The 21,194-nt window shown below is 46.8% G+C and overlaps 1 protein-coding gene and 1 non-coding gene across 3 annotated transcripts; one reads left to right on the top strand and one right to left on the bottom strand.

The window, feature by feature from the left end:
• Positions 1-356: 356 nt before the first annotated feature.
• Positions 357-18,056, bottom strand: TMEM53 (transmembrane protein 53). Of its 2 annotated transcripts, XM_063106177.1 has the most exons (3): positions 17,922-18,056; positions 5,674-5,795; positions 357-2,044 (listed from the first exon to the last, which is right to left on the bottom strand). In XM_063106177.1, the coding sequence occupies exons 1-3, from the start codon at positions 17,980-17,982 to the stop codon at positions 1,391-1,393; spliced, it is 837 nt and encodes a 278-aa protein (XP_062962247.1). In that variant the 5' UTR covers positions 17,983-18,056; the 3' UTR covers positions 357-1,390. The 2 variants fall into 2 exon arrangements, with proteins under 2 accessions (XP_062962247.1, XP_062962248.1); XM_063106178.1 differs by lacking the exon at positions 5,674-5,795 and having other exon boundaries at positions 17,922-17,954.
• Positions 12,393-12,495, top strand: LOC134385303 (U6 spliceosomal RNA). Its single transcript, XR_010024295.1, has one exon. It is a non-coding gene; the product is annotated as a U6 spliceosomal RNA (small nuclear RNA).
• Positions 18,057-21,194: the final 3,138 nt, after the last annotated feature.

Below are 21,194 nucleotides of genomic sequence, written 5' to 3' on the forward strand. Positions count from 1 at the left end.
TAACCCAGAGTGAGGGCATTTCACTGAAGCCCGCCCTGCTGTGGGTGCTTGAGCTGTCTCATGGCAGAGGTGGCACTGCCACCTGTTGGCCTTGGCTAAGAATGCAGCCACAGCACAAGAACTGCTGCAACGGTAGTGGGGACTCCCAAAGGGCTGATGGAGTGCAGACAGAACTCTGCTCTGGAGACAGAGGGTCCATCATCCTTGAGAATATCAGGGGCCAGCTCCCACCCAGAGCTTTTCCAGCCATCTCCTTCACTGCCTGTCAAACTTTCAAAGCCCATCCCTGCCCCCCAGGCCCTTTGATCACCACAGTAAGCTCATTCAATCAACAAATATTTATTGAATACCTACTATGTGCCAACATGTGCAGCAGTGGCTTGTACAGTGATTGATGGTACTAACTACAAGTCTGAAGCCACCTCTCCTCCCTAAAGAGTGGGTCTCCCTCCCTTCAAAGAAATAAAGGAGTTTGTTGTTTCAGCCAAAAAACCCCTTACCCCAGTTTCGGTCTTTAGGGCTCCCAGCTCCTGTTATAGCGCCGCTGCCTTCCTGCCTCCCACTCCATGTGTCCGTCGCATACACAGCTTGTAACTTTCCTGGATCCAGATTCCTCCCAGCAAAGTGGTGGAGCTGGGCAGGCCCCTAACCCCTGCATCCTCAGCTCATCCGGCTTCTACCTCAGACTCCCGGGCAATGAGGTCAGAAAAGCCTCTCTGTGTGAACTCCCAAGTGGGACCCAAGGGGATCACGCTGTGGAGCTTTGCCCTTCTAGAGCAGATATAACAGCTCCTACCCCAGCCTAAGCCTACCTTCTGGCACCTCCTCACAAATCTCACCTTCCATTCAAGGAATCAAAACTCAACTCTGGCGACAGGTATAAAGTTTCAGTTATGAAAGATGATTAGGTTCTAGTTTATGCAAGATGCAAGATGATTAAGTTCTAGATATCTGCTGTACAACATTGTGCCTATAGTTAACAAAAGGTGTATTGTACACTTAAAATTTTGTTAAGAGAGTACTCATGTTAAGTTTCTTACCACAATTTTTTTAAAAAATCAATTCTGGAGCTCATCCCCAGCTCCCCCCCTTTATTAACCCTTCACAGACTAAATGCCACAGGAATCAGCAGCCTAATTGTTGCACTTGTTCAAACACAACCAACTGCAAGGCTCCCAAAGAGATAAGTCCAGGCACTCCCACCCTCTAGGATCCTGGGGTAAGCAGATCACCAGCAGTCACCTAGGACAGAGGCCCATGGGATTTTCTACTTAGGGGACCACAAAAGTTCCAAAGGGCCATAGGGAGTTGACCCAGAAGAGGGCCCCACAGATGTAGTTGTGGAGAAATGCCAGGCATTTATTTCTGGAGGTGAGGTGGAGCAAGGACCTCAGCAGTGGACACAGCTGTGCACAAAGTTGACACAGAGGCTTGTGTAGTAAGTCGGGTAGTCGCGGAGGTGACTGACATGTGCAGATGACACAAAGTCCACAGAGTGCACTGGGACCTGGTGTGCCAGACGTGCCTCCACCATGCGTTCCACATCGCTGGCCAGGACCACCTTATCAGCCTTCGAGTAGAGGTAGAGCTCAGGCCAGCGAGAGTCTGCGTCCTGTAGCCTTTCATAGAAGTGGGTGTGGAAGAGGGCAGTGAGTGGAGCAAGCAGGACGTGGAACAGGACTGCCACCAGGGCGAACGCCGCCAGGAGCAACAGGCGCAGCATGGCAGGCCGGTGCTCCAGGACGGCTGACAGGGCCCGCAGAGCCCCTACCAGGTTGCTGTCACCAGGACCACTGTCAAAGATGGTGCCTACCACACGCAGGTGGCAGAAGCGTTGATGGGTTTGCAAGAGCTCCAGCATGTAGCGGTACAGCATGATGCCAGCGTTGCTGAAGACATGGAAGAGCAGGGGCTCCTTCTCAATCTCATGATCAAAGAGTAGCTCAAGCAGCTTCTGGGCCAAAACACGAAGTGAAGGGATGCCCAGGGACTCGGCGAAGAAGACCATGTGCCACGGAGCCGTGTATCGGATCACAATGCAGCCCTAGGGAGGTTAGAGAGGCCTGGTCAGTCCTCAGAAATGAGGTGGGGGTACTGGGTACAAGCTACGTTCAGAGGAGCTCAGCAACCTCAACTCACAGGGCCCATAGAGTCCAGCAATGCTCTAGGCCCAGGCCAGCTCACTACTCACAGACACGGGTGCCCTCCAGAAGCAGAAGGGACACTTGAGGACTTTTTTTTTTTTTTTTTTTAAAGATGACCGGTAAGGGGATCTTAACCCTTGACTTGGTCTTGTCAGCACCACACTCTCCCAAGTGAGCCACGGGCTGGCCCTAAGGCCTATTTTTTGACTAATCACTTCATGCTGGCCAAGCCCTCAGCCTGGGATGGTATTTGAGGCCTGGAGCCCAGACCATGTTTTAGAGACATCTGCCCTGCCCAGAAAGAAGTCTCTTCACTGTGGTTCCCTCCCTGTCTGTCCCCCCACCTCCCTACCTTGCATATTTAAGGCCTCACTGCTTGGCTATACCCTGTGGCAGCAACTCTGCTTGCACTGTCCCTACTTCCCAGACACAAGCAGGTCCCCCATGAGATCAACATCAGAGATACAGCCTGCAGGCCCCAGCTTTGACCACCAGAGGCCACTTCTGAGCCAGGCCCACATCATGTCCATCTGTCACTTTCTGTCACCTTCCCTCCCAAGGCCCTGAAAGCACAGTCCACACTCTCTGAACTCAGGGGCCTGACACCCAAATCTGTCTGTTTCACAGGCCTGGGACTACTCCTCACACTTGTCCTGAAATTCCAAACATACTGTTGTTCCTCAAATTCTAAAGTCTGGGCTCAAACTCCCGCACTGCCTGGGCCAAGTGTGCCCCAAAACTTCCAAATAGGTTTCCTTCTAGGCCAGTTAGAAAAGGCAGCCAAAGCTACCCTGCCTGGGTCCTAATCCCAACTCATTAACCTGTTCCAGAGACAAAGGGCCCTTTGTCAGGGGACTCTGTGTTAGGCCGGCTCTGAGGTCAATAAGTGGCACCACCACTTCTTAACGGTATGGATAAAGAGCAATTCACTTCTTTCTGAGTCTGTGTCCCCATCTATAAATTGGGTAACACCCATCTCATAAGGTTATGGTGAAAATTAAATTTATAAAAAATATATCTCAAGTGACCAAAACAGCACCTGGCAAAAAATAAACTTGTCCCAATAGTAGCAGTAATTAATGATGGCAGTAATAACAAAGAGAAAATGACAAGGGCATAGAACTTGAATGACCCATAGCCGAAGAGGGATGGTCAGCTGAGGTACCCTGCCATCACTCCCAACCTTCTAGCCCTGGAGTGCCTACGCATCCCTCCCAAGACTCTGGAGAGGTAGTCACTTAAGGCCACCTACATTCTCCCAAATGGTCAAATCCAATGGAGGCCTTTCAGTCCCTCTCATACTTTTCTCCTGGCAGCATTTGGGGTTACATACTCCTAACAAATATTCTCTTCAATAAATTAATCTCATGAAAAAAGAGACTGTTCTAGATTTAAAAGAGACTTAAGGAACAAAATAACTAGACACTGTGTGATCTCGGATTGGATCCTGGTTTAGGCAAATCAGCTTTAAAGGACACTCTGGGGACAATTAGGGAATCTGAATGTGGACTGGAAACTAGATGAGATGAAAATTTATTAACATGAGAAGGTGGAGACCATAATCTGAAAAGAGCAGGACACAAAACAGTACATTCAATAGATCTCATTTAGGTAAAGAAGAGAGACACACGAAAAGCTGGAAGGATAAACACTAAGGTGTAAACAGAGGTCCCCTCTAGGTGATAGAATATGGTGTTTTATTTTCTCTTAAATAAAAAAATATTGGAGTTTGAGATTGGAATTTTTTTTTTTTTCTCTATACCCATCTTGTCCTCCCTACTGGGGGTAAAGGTGCCTCCCCCCATTCCTTCACAAGACTCCCCCTCCACCAGCCCTGCACCCTCAACCCTCCACCCTCCCTGGGATCTCACTCCATCCACCTTCTCCCTCGCACCCTCTGCCCAAATAGCATCTGTACCCCCTCCCTGTACAATGGCCTGTTTCCCAGAGACTCTTCCTGTGGATTCTGTCCCGCCTTCCTGGGTTCTCTTGTCCACCTTTGACCTCTCCTCCCTTCCTCGCAGAACCCTCTTCATCTTCCACTCCTCTAAGTTTGGGTTCTTCAGGGCTCTGCCCTAGGCCCTCTTCTGTTCCTCTTCACATGCCCTGGGGGACTGCATATACCGCAGAGCCTACAGATTGTCTTCTAGTGTTTCTGTCTCAAAAAACACACCCCTTTACCCAGGAAGTACCCAGCCAGAAGCCTGGCATTACCCCGGCCCCTGCCCATCCCTCTGCCCATACCCACTCTCTCATTCAACCACCACTCCACCTCCTGACAAGCTCCCCGATCCATCACCTTCCCTCCACCTGCACCTCCAGCCCCAAGGTCCTGGCCACGCTCCATCCTGAATTGCTGCAACCCCCTCCAAATTTCTGGCTTCAAGTCCCAGCCCCTCCAATCCTTCTGAATCGCAAATCTAACATTGCACCCCTGCTTTAATCCCCTGAGGACACCACCCCAGCCCCACATCCTAATGCTTGCCCTTTCTTTCATTCTGTTGTAGCCACACTCAACTATTCCTCTTCTTCTGCTTGCTCTCGAGGATCTTAGTCTAATGAAGGAGCCAGACAAACAAGCCTAACCCAGTGAGTGAAATTCAGAAGTAGATGAACTACTTGCGGAGTAAGGCAATCTGTCAAAGACAACACCAGAGGCACAGCCTTGTTGGTTGGGGGGCGGCTTCAACCTCAGAACTACATGTTTCCCCCAATCCCTCTCCCATTCCAGGGCCACCACACACCTCGGGCAGGGTGCACACATGGGTCAGTGGAGGAAGCCCAGGGAAGGGGCATCAGCTGGCCCTTCTCCCAGGTAACTCCCACTCCTCAGTCCAGGGCTTCCAGCTGCCAGCTGGGCTATCTCTTCTGGTACCCCTGCAGAAGTTTGCTTGGGGGAGATCTGGGCTGAGGACGGCAGGGCAGGCCCAGAGGCTGAAGATGTGAAAGGGGCTTCCAGAATATAACCAGGCCCTCCTAAGGCTCTCTCCAATTACCACAACCTCTACATCCAGCTCTTGGTGTGGCCTGAGAAGATGCCTGAATCTCTTTTCCAGGAGGCCCTGCTATTCTGGGAATGAGAAAGGTACCAGGGTCAGTCCTAAGACAGAAACTCATCTGGTCAGAAAAGTTGGTCCTGGGAGTACCGACTGTGCCCAGCAAACCCAGCCCACACTCCTGCTGCCCAGAGAGGCATGCATCATCCAGCCGACACAGACTTGAGGCTTGGGCTGACTCTACAACAGGGGAACACAGCCAGGCTGGACTGCCCACCGTGGGATTCATGAAGGAAGGAAGGGGAAGCAGGTCAGGGGACTGCAGGAGCCAGACCAGGCCACAGATCTGGCAGCAAAGGGAGGAGAATCCTGCCAAGTCCCCATGACCCCATTGTCTTCCTCACAGGCTATTCTTGATGCCAGTCCTAGGCCTGCCACATAGGTGGTCAGCCTTTGCTGCAGCCCATAGCTGACGGCAGCCACAGGTGGCAGGAGCCCAGCACACTGGGTATCCACGTGCCTGCGGTACTCACCCTTTCATGGTAGATGGCGCTGTACTTGGCAAGGTTCTTGTCCTTGCAGCCGCCCCAGCCCAAGAGAATCACCACAGGCTGTCGAGTTCCCGCCTCCTTCCCACCTTGGCTGGGGCTGTTCTCTGAAACACAGATATGGGCTGTCAGCACCAGAGTTGGGGTGGGAAGTGGGGTTGACTGGCCAATTGAGCACCAGCACCACTCTGGCTGCAGGCAGGGAACCAACAAGTGCCAGGCCCAGGCATCCTGTCAGCCCCTGTGCCCCAGGATCCCATGGGGCTCCTTCCCCTGTCCTCCAAATGCCTTTCTGTAGCCCTCTCAGGAGGTGCCACAGAGTCACTGGAAAAAGCCACGAAGGCACCTTTCTTTAGTGACTCAAAGACAGCCCAGGTGAGAAGAGTAAATACCTTCTCCACACAATTTCACCTCCTGTCTAGGCGTCAGCAAACTATGGCTCATGGGCCAAATTGGGCCTACTGCCTGTTTTTGTATGGCCTGCGGGCTAAAATGGTTTTTAAATTTTTTGATGGTTTTGAAAAATCAAAAGAATAATACTTTGTGACACATGAAAATTACATGAAATTTAAATTTGAATGTCCACAAATAAAGTTTTACTGGAACACAGCCACACTCATCTGTTTGCTTATTGTCTCTGGCTACTTTCACACTAAAACAGCACAATTAGGTAATTACAACAGAGACCATATGGCTCACAAAGACTAAATATTTACTGTCCCTTTATAGAGAAAGTTTGCCAGCCTCTGCTCGAATTCCATGAGTAGATGGAAGAGGGTCTTTAAAGGAGAAATGGATAGGACAGTGTAAGCAGGGACGGGAGGCAGACTGCTGGCATGTACCAAACCACCTGCCCTATCCTGCTGGAGAATAAGAATAGCCTGTATTTACTGAGGTTTAACCTTCATAACAGCACTATGAAGGCAGGTACTCTTACTACAGATGAGGAAACTGAGGCAGAGTGAAGTCCAAGTCACACAGTTAGGAAGTGTAGAGCTGGGAATCTGGCCCCTGCTCCCTACCTGAAGCTATTTGCGCACCTTCTAGAAGCTCTGGTGATATGCTGAGAGGCAAAAGCCAGCTGCCTCCACCACAGCTGCTTTTGAAGAGGCCTCCCTGCAACCGTGGCAGACAGACCTCATTTCATTTCTCCTGCTAAGTGAATGCCCACCCCCTCAGGGGGACTTCTGTGCAAGAACTGCCTGTATCTAGTTATCTGCCCACCCCCACTCTCCAAATGGCCGGCATGTACCCTTCCAAGGACCAAGCCACTTGGCTATGCTCAGCTGCCACCCTGAAATTTATGGGTGCCGGTGGTGACCTGGCAACAGTAAATTTCAAGGCTATTTAAGAGGATGGTAAATATAAATCACTAACCTTTGGACAAAAGGAAGACAACAATTTCCTGTGGAAATTAATGTGATTGAAAAGTTCAATGTTCCTGCTCTCTAGTAGTGGTGACTCTGGCCTTCAGAGATTAACTGTCCACACACACAGGGTTCCTGGGCCGGCTTGCAACTCAGCCTGGAGCAGAAGCTGCCAGTGCCTCAGTCCCCTGCTGACACCTGCAGCCCACCCAGCCTCTGTTGACGCTGGCTTCAGCCTCTGAAGACAGACAGTCAGGCACTAGAGGCTGCACCTCTAAGCCACAAGGTGCTCTTCCTGCCCACAGGCATCTCCCACCGCCCTTACACATTCTCCCCCAGCGCCCTACTCTCCATGGCCATTCTTTTTTTCAAAAGATGATCAGTAAGAGGATCTCAACCCTTGACTTGGTGTTGTCAGCACCACGCTCTCCCAAGTGAGCTAACCGGCCATCCCTATATAGGGATCCGAACCCATGGCCTTGGTGTTATCAGCACCTCACTCTCCCAAGTGAGCCATGAGCCAGCCCCCCATGGCCATTCCTAACTCAGAGCCTTTGTCATGACCTTCTCCCTGCTGGAACCATGCTGCCCCTCGTGATTCTATACATGAAGTGCTATAATTCGGGACAAATCCAGGGTGCTCTGGGAACATGGTTGAGAGTGATGGTGACTGGGAAAAGTCTCCCAAAGGAAGACACGTTTGCTGCAGGGGCCTTGAAGGACCATAGGAGCATGGCAGGTGAACAGAGGGCATGAGCAGGGACAGGGACTGTGGAGATGTCATAGTCAGTCTGGGGCACAGCAAGCAGTCTTGGGTGGCTAGAGCCCTCGGTGAGAAAGGCACAGTGGCCAGAAGAGCTGCCAAGAACAGGACTGGGGCCTGATCCTGCAGGGCCTCTATGCCATGCTTAGGAGCTGGGATTTTATTCCATAACAGTGGAGAGACAATGAAGATTCTGAAACAAGGGAGTGATCCAATCTGTATTGATTAAGGACTTACAGAATTATTTGTTTAATGTCTGTCTCCTTAACCAGCAGGCTTCCTGAAGGTAGGAAAATGGGTCTATCGTGTTTACTGCCACATCCCCAGTGGCCAGCACTGCAGCTGGCCCATTCAGGCACTCAGATTTGTGCTGAACGAACAAACACATGGTTGCAAAATGAAGGATGGATCCAAGGAGAAAGAGCTGGCATTGTGCTTGTTCCCCATCGCCCTTTCCATAGTAATAAAAGTAATTGCTATGGCTATTATTATTTATTGCCACATCCAGATCCTGAGTCCCCCACCCTCTTGTAGAAAACCTTGCTCCTTTCCTGCTCATTCCACTGGCCCTATCACTCTCTTCCCCTCCTGCTGCTGACATCTGCTGGCCTCTGACAGCTGCCCTTGAGGCACTAAAGACTTTGGATTCTGGCTCAGTCTCCCACTCTATTCCCCCTGTGCAGGCAATTAATACACAGATTTGGGCCACAATCCCAAACACCATAATCACAAATGTTGAAATCCTGAAAGATCAAAATCCCAAAAATCACAATCCCAAAAGATTAAAATCCTGAATGTTGAAATCCTGAAAGCTGAATTCTGGGGAAGGGATTAGTATGTTTTCGCTTGTATGCAGGATAGTTGCATCATATTAGTTCATCATGTTAGGCAGAACTATTACCTTGCTTTTGCCTTTATTTGGACATTAAGTATGGTTTAAGGAAATATGTACAGGTGCCAAGTTGACAAAAGGTGGACTCGTGGACTTAATTTTAGGTGCATGTTTGTAAAAACATTGAAACTTTCTCAATAAATGAAAAGATGTCCTTTTTATACATCTGCATTTGTGAAAGATAAAATTTCTTGAGATCTAGGCTCCTTGGGTGACTGCATATGCGGTGGTTACCCATTGTGGTTTTTTGGTTTTTTTTGGTTTTTTGGTGGCTAGCTGGTATAAGGATCTGAACCCTTGACCCTGGTGTTACAAGGCTGCGCTCTAACCAACTGAGCTAACCGGCCAGCCCACCCATTGTGGGTTTTGATCAATTTTGTCAAAAGACTTAGCTTGTCTGTCATGGTACTTCAGATGATTGCCATTATAAAGTTGGGTGCACACAATTCCCAACCATAGTGATACGCATTTATACATTTCACTTTTTGACCTATTTCTTTATGAATACAGTCTGCTCATAATTGTTATATGACTATCAGTACATCAGAGTGTTTATGTTTGCAAAAATATGTTATTATTGCTTATTTTATTGTGTAAAGCGGCCTATGAAGTATTCTGTCATGTTTTTATATGTTTCTCAAATAAATCCTCTTTGAAAAATGTAAATAAATGTCTTTTAAAGAATTGTTTAAATTATTTTTCCCAGAATTATATTTTTGGGATTTTGATCTTTTGGGATTGTGATTTTTAGGATTTTAGACTTCAGGGATTTTTATCTATTAGGATTTCAACATTTGGGATGATGCCATTCAGGACTGTCTTACAGGATTATGATCAGCACCAAAATACACCCTGTACCTAAACCAAACCTCTCAGCAAAAAGAGCTAACACATACAGCATTATACGTCAGGCACTATTCTAAGAACTTTAAATATTAATTCATTTAATCTTCACAACAACCCTATGAGTAAAAAACTGTTATTCTCATTTTACAGATGAAAAGCTGAGGCACAGAGATAGTAAGTAACTTGCTCAAAGGTTACACAACTAATAAGCAGTGAAGCTGAAATCCACACCCAGGAGGTCTGACTCAAAAGACCAGCTTGTATCCAGCACCCTAGTTGTCCCCCTGGGTAACAAAACTCAAGCCCCTGGTCATAACCAAATCTCCACCACCTCAGCTCCAAACCTGTACACATGCCTACCTCCTGCACATCAAAAGAGCCACACTGACCTCATCTACCTGCTCCTTCTCAGGGACTGGCCACGCCAGCCAGAACCTCAACATATGCAGACTTATTTGGTCCTGCAACCATTCTAGTAGTTAGCTGCTATTATTATCCCCATTTTACAGACGAGAACACTAAAGGTCCCACCCCCAGGACCCTGCACATGCTTTTTATCGCCCAGCCCAGGATGTTGATGTTCCATGTTTATGCTGTGCTAATAATGCCCAGTACACCTACAAAGTCAGCCCACTGTTCACTTCTAGGACACCCTCCTTGATGGCTCCCAACCTCTTCTCACCACCCAGACCCCCAAGTCAGACTGGGTGAGGTGCCCTTCCTCCGTACTGTCACAGCACCCACCATCACCATGCCACTATGCTTATCACACCACATCGACAGTGTTCATTAGGAACAGGTAGGAAGCTACTGTAATATACAAGGCCAGAGATGGTAAAGGTCTGAACCAGAGCAGTGGGGAGACAGGTAAGAAGGGGGAGAGAAATGCCAGGGAGAAGACAGAGTTACAACGATTTTGGAACATGTATCAAAAGCCTCAAAAAATACTACCTTTGACTTAGTAATTCCACTTCTAAGTAAGAAAAATCTTGAATCAGATGGAAATATTCCATAATACGTTAAGCATATCATAGGCATAAATGTAAGAGCTCAAACTATAAACTCTTAGAAGAAGATATAAGAGTAAATCATCGTGACCTTGGATTAGGCAATGGTTTCTTAGATGTGGCACTAAAAGTACAAAAAACAAACAAAGAAAATAGATAAATTAGAGCTTCATCAAACTTAAAAAATTTCATACTTCAAAAGATATCATCAAAAAAAGTGAAAAAAAAAAACTCCACAGAATGGAGAAAATATTTGCAAATCATATATCTGATAAGGGGCTTGTACCCAGGAAATATTAAAAACTTACAATTCAATAATAAATGAAAAATAACCCAATTTTTTCTTTTTTTTTTAAAGATGACAGGTAAGGGGATCTTAACCCTTGACTTGGTGTTGTCAGCACCACACTCTCCCAAGCGAGCCATACGCCGGCCCTAAAAATAACCCAATTTTTAAATGGTCAAAGGATTTAAATAGACATTTCTCCAAAGAAGATACACAAATAGCCATAAGCACATGAAAAGATGTTCAACATCATAGTCATTAGGGAAATTAAAATTAAAAGCCACAGGGCCATCCCGTGGCTCACTTGGGAGAGTATGGTGTTGATAACACCAAAGCTATGGGTTCGGATCCCTATATAGGGATGGCCAGTTAGCTGGTTAGCTCACTTGGGAGAGCGTGGTGCTGACAACACCAAGTCAAGGGTTAAGATCCCCTTACCGGTCATCTTTATAAAGGGATTATACAAACAACAACAACAAAAAATTAAAAACCACAATGGGGTATCACTTTATACCCACTAGGATGGCTGTAATCAAAATGTCAGATAATAACAAGTGTTGGTGGCGATATGGAGAATCAGAAACCTCATACACTGCTAGTGGGAATGTAAAATGGTGTAGCCACTTTGGAAAACGGTTTGGCAGTTCCTCAAAAAAATTAAACATAGAGTTACCATATGACCCAGCAATTCCACTTCTAGGTATATACCCAGAAGAACTCAAAACCTATGTCCACACAAAAACTTGTACATGAATATTCATAACAGCGTTATTCATAATAGCCAAAAGGTAGAAACAATACTATCATCTGTGAACAGATAAACACAATGTGGTACATCCATACAATAAAATATTATTCGGGCTGAGCCCGTGGCTCACTCGGGAGAGTGTGGCGCTGGGAGTGCCGAGGCCGCGGGTTCGGATCCCATATAGGGATGGCCGGTTTGCTCACTGGGTGAGCGTGGTGCTGACAACACCAAGTCAAGGGTTAAGATCCCCTTACCGGTCATCTTTTAAAAAAAAAAAAAAAAAAAATATTATTCAATCATAAAAAGGAATGAAGTATTGACACATACTATAATATGGATGAACCTTGAAAACATGCTAAGTGAAAGAAGCCAGACACAAAAGGCCACATATTGCATGATTCCATTTAAATATAATATCCAGAATAGGAAAATCCATAGAGACAGAAAGTAGATTAGTGGTTGCCAAGGGCTAGAGGAGAAGGAAATGAGAAGTGCCTACTAATGGGGTTGCAGTTTCTTTTTCAGGTGATGAAACTGTTCTAGAATTAGCTGGTGGTGATGGTTTCACAATTCTGTAGATATACTAAGAAAACAATGAATTGTATATTTTAAAAGGCTAAATTTTATAGTATGTGAACTGTATCTCAATAATGCCATTATTGTAGAAAAATAGTAACACATTAAATGAAAAGCAAGTTGCAAAGCAGCATCGCAATAGATACAACCCTCAAATATACATACACACATACCTATTTTTATGCATAGAAAAAAATACACCAAATATTAATAGCATGCTTGCTTCTGCAGCACATATACTAAAATTGAAACAATACAGAGAAGATTAGCACGGCCCCTGCACAAGGATGACACCCAAATTCGTGAAGCGTTCTGTATTTCTCACATTGTACCCCATAAATATAGACAATTATTATTTGTCAATTAAAACTAAAATTAAAGAATGAAAAAAGAACCATTCTAAAATACATAAATAAGTACATAAATTGAAATAAAATAGCAATTATTTCTGGGATTAGAAGTAATTCCTTTTTTATGATTTTTCCCCCCATTTTCTAAAATAAATATGTATCACTTTTGCAATGGGAGTTAAAATGCTCCCATTTCAAAAGCAACAACAGCAGCAGACGGTGTTCCCGCAGAGGCAAAAGCAGTTGAGACGCTGAAGAGGTCATGATGCCCAGAAGCCCCTTGGCAATTCAGAAGCAGCTTTCCTGCCCTGGCACTTCTGAGCACCCCACAAAACAATTCCACCCTCACAGGTCCCCATCTAGAATTTCTCAACAAACACTGACACTGATAACACAAGAATTACAAATGCGTATATTGTACAACAGTTCAAGTCATAAAACTAAAGGGTAAATTAGATTGCGTATATCCCAAGGGTAGATGGGGAAGACGAGGGAAAAGGCTGACAAGGCATAAGGGGTTGTGGTACAATATGTGCTTTTTTATTTGCAAGCCAGAATCAAAATACAAAGAAACTGTTTTATTTTTAAAATGCAAAGAATAAAAGGATCCTCAATTTTCTCTACTCCCCAGAAATACATTCTAGAGTTTCACAGTTCCTATATTTAAACCAAGTTACTTTATTTTAAATTTACTTTTATGAAATAGCATAGTAAAGTAGCATAGTATCTAAGAGTACATACTGTACAAAATCGTATCTGGGTTCAAATCTCTGGCTCTGCCACTTAATAACTATGAAACAGACCTTGTACAAGTTCTCTAAGCTCCAATATCCTTATCTGTGAAATGGGGACAATAATACAAAGGACTAACTAAGATAATGACAGTAGAGGGCTTAGCATAGTAACTGGCACAAAGAAAGAGTTCAATAAATCAAGATTATTATTACTTCACGAGTAATGCATGCTCACTGTAGAAAAAATAGAAAATGAATATCTAATAAAATTGGAATCATACTGTTTGTAATCTGCTTCCGTTTAGCAATATATTGTGAACATCTTTCCCTGTCAGTTTATATATTTCTACACCATTATTTTTAGTGGCTGCAGAGCAGCTGTAGAATGTTTCATAATTTATGGTGACCAATCTCCCATTACTGGACATGATGTTGTTTCCAATTTTTTGCTGTTATAAAAATACTTTAATGGACACCCCTTTCTTTGTGCGTGTCCCTAACTGTTTCCTAGAAAGGGCACTGTATTTGGGTAGCCCCTCCTAATGGCAACTGAAACTTTTGCATGCACAAGCTCTATTCTTCACCCATAAAACGGGATTAAGAGTACTCCCTACTCACGAAGTGGTTGTGAGGATTAATGACATAATGAAAGGAGCTCTCAGCAGTCCTGGCATGTGGGTAGGGCATGGTCAACAGTGTAGGTACAACAGACACTCAGAAAAACAGAGACCTGCAAAGGGTCCATCAGGTCCGGATCTCAAATCCAGTGTCTAGTACAGCCCCTGGCATAGAGTCGACACTTAGAGAGGGTTTTTATGAATGGGCGAGAGAAAATAGATGACTCAAAAATAAATAAAAGTCCTCTGTTTTAAAAAAAGGATTTTGGGGGTCCCCACAGACAAGAAGAGAATCAAGTCCCAACTGACTCTTCACCTAGGTCTTTGAGGCCTATCTGGTATGACAGCTCTTGAGGTTTTTGTATCATTCCCCACTCCCTAAAGCACAGCACAGCCTCCTGCTAGGCCCCTGTTCTCTCCAGCCACTCGAAGTCCTCCCTCAAAGCCCTTGCTTCTACACTGTCTGCTGCTTACTAGTGGTGACCTTCCAGCCCTCCTGAAACTTCGTCCAGCTTGGGTTGCTGTCCTCCAGGAAGTCTCCCCAACCACAGGGCCCACCATGGTGGTCCAACCCTTCTACACTGGTTCCCAGGTGCAGTGAAAGCTTCCTGGGAGTTAAGATGAGGTCTACATATCTTTGACCCCAGCCAGTGGTTAGCAAAAGAGCAGGCTCACAATAAAGCCTGGGGAACTAAAACCCCTCAAATCCCCTCTCTGTGATCCCCTTAAGGCCTTCTATTTACTCTAAGACCAAGACCCTTGTCCTAGCCCCTGCCCCATTAATTCTATAAATGAATTTTTTTTTAAATGTTTACTGAACACGAGAGCAACACAGTGCCTTTAAGAAGGCTGCTGGCCTACCAGCAAGCCACAAAGGGGACCAGGGAGGGACCTGGCTGACCATTCTCTGGATGGGACGAGGGGCAGCACAACTGGGCCCGGGATGGCAGAGCAGCTCTAGCTTGGGCCCACAGTGTTGCCAAGTGACTCCATTCAGATCACTTGGCACTTCATCCTTGCCAGGCCCCAGCACCAGTGAGTAAAACCATCAAAAGCACTACGACAACAGGGTAATAAAGTGCTGTGGAAGCCCAGGAGGAGAACTTTCCACAAATAAATGAAATGGGAGCTGGGTATTAGGAAAGCGATGAGATCACTGGTTGAGAAAAAGAGGGGGAGGGCAGATTCCAGGTCAAAAGACTGGCTTCAGAAAAGGCCTGGGCAGACTACCGTTGGCATGACTAGCTAATCCTGGCTGGCAGGATTCCAACGAGAGGATCATGGGATGCCCAGCCTAACCCACAAAGCCCAGGGCTCTGAATGACCCCAGATGTGCAACTGCCGTCCAGCTAACTCATGTGCCAACATCAGCTGCTCACCTCTCTGTCAACTCACAGCAGTGCTGGGCTCTGTGGTTTTGATTTTCAAATATGGGGGGAAAGCTATTCCAGAAACCAAATATAACTGTCCTACACACTTTTCCACCATTAAACAGTAATTGCAAAAGAGAGACAATCTCCAGGGTCTCCAAAGACCATTACTCTGTGAAGCCATGTCAGTTTGGAGGAGAGCTCCCTACAGATGGGAAGCAAATAGATTCAGGGAATCATGGTGACATGACCTCCTTCTGAGGGATTCTAAAACCTGAGGGATTCATCTCTGTGACGTGGGCATGATGAAGTAAGGAGGGTCAGGAGAAGGAATCAGAAGGAAAGGGAACAAATGAAGGCCCTTGAGGTATTTCCTTCGGAGAAGAGAGATTTGAGGAAAGCACAAAGCTGTCCTCTTGAAGAGATGAAGAGAGATTGCTTGCTCTGTGTGTACCCACCACAACTCGCCAGCCTTGCAGTTACCACATCATTTTGAAACTACCTGCTTATGAACCCTCACCCCCTCCCCAAAACCACAGCTGCCTGAATGGATCCCATGTGTGAGTCACTTCTGCGGTGTCAGCAACTAACCCAAAGCCAGGACACACAAATGCTGAACTGAGAGCAGATGACAGGAAGGCCTACTGTAGCTCAAGAAAGGGAAGTGCTTTCTAACAATCCCAGTTGCCTCCAATAGGCCAGGATGTTTGGGTAGAAGCACCCTGTCAGGGAAATGTCTGCTAGCAATGGAATGCCCTCATGCTAGCAGACAGGTACAGGACAAAATGGCCCTCTGAGATTTCTTCCAGTTTTAAGACCCAGCCTCCTGAAGAAGTAAGGGGGCCACAGGGGAGGAAACTCACTGACAGAGCACCTGCTCCATGCCAGGCACACACATCCAGTCACTTCCTTGTAACCCTCATGATCCCATGAGGTAGGCACTATTATTACTCCCATTTTACAGTAGAAGAATCTGAGGCTCAGGGAGGTTCAATAATTTGCCAAAGCCATAGAGCTAGCAAGAGGCAGAACTGAAATGGTAACCAAGACACCCAGGCTGCCCACCTGAGCTGAGAGAGAACTTCTGCAGAAGGCAGCTCCAGCCCTCTGCAACTGAAAGCTCTCCGAGGGCAATAATGTTAACTGACTTGATCTCCTGCTGATACCAAACTTTTCAAAAGTATTTTTACATCTAAAAGCCCAAGAACCCTAAACCAACAGATCCAGCTCTAGGGAAAAACAACTGGTCTGGAGCCATCTGTTCTGTGGGAGCCTAGAGGCTGCCCTCTCTCCTACACTCCAACCAAGAAACAAGATGCTACGGAAGGGGTCTGGGAAAGTTCTCCAGAAGGAGCAACATCTGAACTAAGCTTTAAATGATGACCTGGACAAGCAAGGCACAGTGTGGTGCAGCAGAGGGGAAAGGGCATTCCGGACAGAGGAAACAGCAGGAGCAAAGCAGAGATGCAAGAAGTGTGTGGAGAATCACAAGCCATTTGGGGTTACCAGAACATAAAATTCAAATTGAACAGAGGAAGGACAAAGTGATCAAAGAGGTAAGCAGGGGCTGCTAAATTATGAGGACTTTGAATGCCAGGCTGAGGTACCTGGACTTGATTTATCCTGAGGGCAATAAGGAGCTACTGAAGGGTTTCATGCAGAGCCATGATAAGATCAACATCACTGTGGCAGCAATATGAGGCCCAGCCCTAAAGGCGAAGCTGGAGTAATGCAAGCGAGCGACACACTGGGCCCAGGCTGACCTGTACTTCAAGGCTCCTCTACAGTAATTCCCAGTGGGGCCAAACTTTCCATTCTCTGGGCCCCCAAACCTACTGACACTGCCATGGGAACAGGCTTGCTTTAAAGTAACTAATTTTGTGGAGCTTCCCACACATCTTTCTTTAATGATACGACCGTAGAGGGGAAAACAATGCCAATCCTAAATGCCAATTTACAGAACTCAGTCCATGCTAGGCATTAAGCCGGGTCCTTTACACAAATAATCTCAGTTGTGCACCCAACAACCCAATGAGAGTTCTATCGTTACCTCTGATTTGCAGAGGAGGAAACTAAAGTTCAGACCGGTTAGGTTACGAAAGGTCATCCAGCCACTAAACAAAGGGGTCAGGATTTCAACCGAGTTCTACCCTACGGCAGAGACTGCTCTGTTAACCACTGCCAAGAGTGGAGAGGCAGGGCTAAGGGTCCTGAGTCCCTGGCTTCTGCGAGGACCCGAGACCCCGTGAGGACACCCTCCCCTTCGGGAAAATAATGGGGATACCCCTAGCCACAACCGCCACAGAGAGGCTAGAAGTGGGAAGCCCGATGCCAAACAAAGGAATCAGGTGGGATCCTGCCCTGAGCAGTCTCCAGCTAGGAGGAGAGAGACAAGGGCATAAATCAGAGAAACGGTACTGGTAAGGCAGAAAACCGGGCCCAAACCCAGCAGCTGACGCAGGGAAGCGGCCAGGCTCGGGAAGGAGGAGCATCCTGGGGGCGGAGCTTTCGGGGGGCGGGGCTCTCTGAGCTGCGCAAAGTCCAGGACCTGCGGGACTCTGAGGGGGCGAGCCGCGAGAGGGCGTGGCCTCGGGAGGGGCGGGGCCACAGCTGCGCTCGCAGTTCATAGACTCCTTAAGTCACCTCCCCACGCCGGGACCCAACCCTCGTTCCATACTCTGGCTCCAGCAGGGCTGATCTGGGATCTCGATGGTGTAGTCCAGCCCAGACGAGGCCATGGTGAAGGTGCCGGCCCTCAGCACGGGTCTCCCGCCGGAACTCCCGCTTGCGCACCCGCGCCTCACCCTGGTGCCTCCTGGGTGCCGCCCAATCACCACCCACCTCCCCCGACACTGCCCAATCCCTGAGCCGCGCTCTGTGACCTCCCACCCTAGCAACCCTGGAGTCTCTCACAGCCTCTCGCCGCGGCCCACTAGCTCGGCCCTGGCAACCATGCCCCGCCCCTCCCCATTCCTGGTCTGCAGCCATAGGCTGACTCGCGTGACCTGGATCAAGTATTGGTCGGCCAGGACGCCGGTCAGGAAGAGTCCCCACCCTCCCGTGTAGGTAAGAGTCGGCTTGAGTTGCTGTATTCTGGGAATGGGGAGGGTCTGTCGTCCGAACGGAGTCTTAGTGTACGGGGCGGAAGGCCAGTGCCCTCTGACTTGCATCATCTAGCTACGTCTGCCGTCCTCTACCAGCCGCAGCTCCGAGGGCTGGGCGTAGAAAACTGTACAAAACGTCCCACGGGGCGCGTGCCGACCCATCCTCCGCCCAGTGGGGTCGAGATATATTGTGGTTGGGTGTATGGGTGGGAGGCGGACTTCAGTTGATGACTTTAAGAATGCCCTGATCGTGGGGAACACCACGGATTAAAGAGTACAGCTTTCTTGCGTTTATCCACACATTTAAAAAATACTTACTGAGCACCTATTGTGTGCCAGAGACTGGGCTAAGTAAGGTTCCTTGGGCTCTAGAGAGGATCACGCTTTTAGCTCTAACCCCCGTAAGTTTTAATGGGAGAGGGAGAGAAACCATGAAAAAACAAACTCTAATTCTGTCCGAGAGATAAATACTACAAAAGAGTACGGACTCTAGGAGCTCAGAGAGAAGGGACATTTATGGCAGTGGGGATGTCTCTTGAGCTGGGCCTTGAAAGACTTGTGGAGACAGTGAGGGAAAAGTACTCTTTGCAGGAGCTCAAAGAGGGAAAAGTGAGGGGTGAGTGCCAGAAATTACACGAGGGATCTTCTGGCCAGAGGAGAGACTAAATAAGGTGAGCGAAACCTTGGAAGAACAGTTAGGCCCAGATCCCGGAGAGTCTTTGATGCCAAGCTCAGCTTTGAGCTTATAGATCGATCTTGCTGATGGTAAATATTTTCCAGTGCATTTTATACCTGTGAGCACAAGTTCTTAGACTTTATCCTGAGTACAGTAGGGAGTCATGCAGGGCTTTAAGTAGGGGAGTAATGATCAGATTTGTGTCTTATAAAGACCAGTGCAAGGCTGGCGGCTTAGCTCAGTTGGTTAAAGCGCAGTGTTGTAACACCAAGGTCAAGGGTTCAGACCCCTGTACAGGCCAGCAGCCAAAGAAAAAAAAAAAGAAAAAGACCAGTGCAGAGAGTGGATTGGGGATTGGGATAAGGAGGGAGGCTAGTTAGGAAGTTGTTTCAGTAGTGAGGAAGGATGACAGTGGCATAAAGCATGGAGTGACAGCTGAAATGGAGAGGAGGGGATGGATTCCTTAGACATTTATAGCTAGAAAAGACTGGACTTGGTGATTGGTGGGAGTGGAGGAGATAGGAGAAATGAAGGGTGACTTCCAGATTCCTGGTTTGGGAAAACAGGAAGGAGAGGAAGCAGTGGTTTTAGGAGGGACTCAGTTCTGGGCATGGTGAATTAGAGGTGCCAGTGGAACCTCCAAATGGAGGTGTCCAGGAGGCAGTTGAATATGCCTGACTGGAGTTCACAAAACAGGTCTAAATTCAAAGTAGAAATGTGTGAGTCTGTAGGGCCTCTAGATGGCAGCCACACCGGTAGATTTGTTGAGCTTGCCAGGGAGTATGTGTAGAGTACAAAGAGATGAGGGCCTAGGACAGAGCCCTGAGAAGCACCCAAGTTTGAGGGTCTGGTAAAGGAGGATGAATCTGCAAAAGTGATTGAGAAGAATTGTCCAAATTGTAAGATAATTAGTAGTAGAACATGGTGTTTCAGAAGCCAAGAGAGGAAAGTGTTGAAAGCTGATGACTAATCAAATAAAATAAAGTCTGAAAGAATCCACTGGATTTAGAAACAAGGAAGTTGTTGGTGACCTTTGCAAGTACAATTTCAGTCCAGTGTGGGAGCAGAGGTCAAATTACAGTGGCTTGAGAAGTGGATGGGAAGATGAGGAAGTGAAGACTGTGTGTACAATACACTTGCAAAAAGTTTGGCTATCTCAGAGAAGAAATAGAGAAGGCAGTTGCTGGAAGGAGACAGATTTTTATGGAGATGGGAGAAATGCTGTTGGCATGGATCCAGCAAAGAGGAAAAAGATAAAATTATAGGGGAAAGAAGATAACTGAGAGAGTGTTGCCCCTGAAAAAGGAATAAGGTAGGGGATCCAAAACATTGGTGCAGAAATTCACTTAGGTGGAGGGACATTTGCACTGTGACAGAGGGAAACGTGTGGGTTGAGATTAGCACATTGGTAGGTTTAGTGACAGGAAGTTGAAGGAATTCTTGTGTGATGGTTTCTATTTTCTCTGTGAAATAGGGATGCAATATCAACCAGTGAGAGTGGGATTGGAAATGATGTGCAATGTTAAAAAGAGCAGAGAAGGACTGAAATAGCAGCAGTGGAGAATGGGAGTGAGATGACTAAGGTAGCATACAGGTTTCTGGGAAGTTGTGATCGCCCTGTTGCAGTCGGTGACCATTCATTTTTAACAGCAGCAGTCTTCATGGTTGTGTAATATGCATTTTTCCCCCAACAACATTTAGCTGCCGATGGCTGAGTGCAGAAAGGTTAGTTGAATTGAGTCAGGTTTGGGTTTTACTCTGTGGATGCAACAGAAGGAAAAAGGACAAGGAAGTTGAAGATCCTGGCAAAAGAATGATTGAAATGATGGGCCTTAGAATATAAACTGGATAGGAGTGAAAAAGTGTTATGGACTGGAGATCCAGTCAAAGAACCCATGTCTTAGAAATATAGTAGTCTCCCCTTATCCTCAGGGGATATGCTCCAAGACCCCCAATGGATGGCTGAAATTGAGAATAGTACTGAACCCTATATATACTATGTTTTTTCCTATACATACATACCTATGATAAAGTTTAATTTATAAATTAGGCACAGTAAAGATTAACAACAATAACTAATAATAAAATAGAACAAACAATATGCCAGCACCGTCTTGCACTTTGGGGCCATTATTAAGCAAAATAAGGGTTATTTTGAACATAAGCACTG

The sequence above is a fragment of the Cynocephalus volans genome, chromosome 8 (assembly GCF_027409185.1).
Source record: "Cynocephalus volans isolate mCynVol1 chromosome 8, mCynVol1.pri, whole genome shotgun sequence".
NCBI lineage: Eukaryota > Metazoa > Chordata > Mammalia > Dermoptera > Cynocephalidae > Cynocephalus > Cynocephalus volans.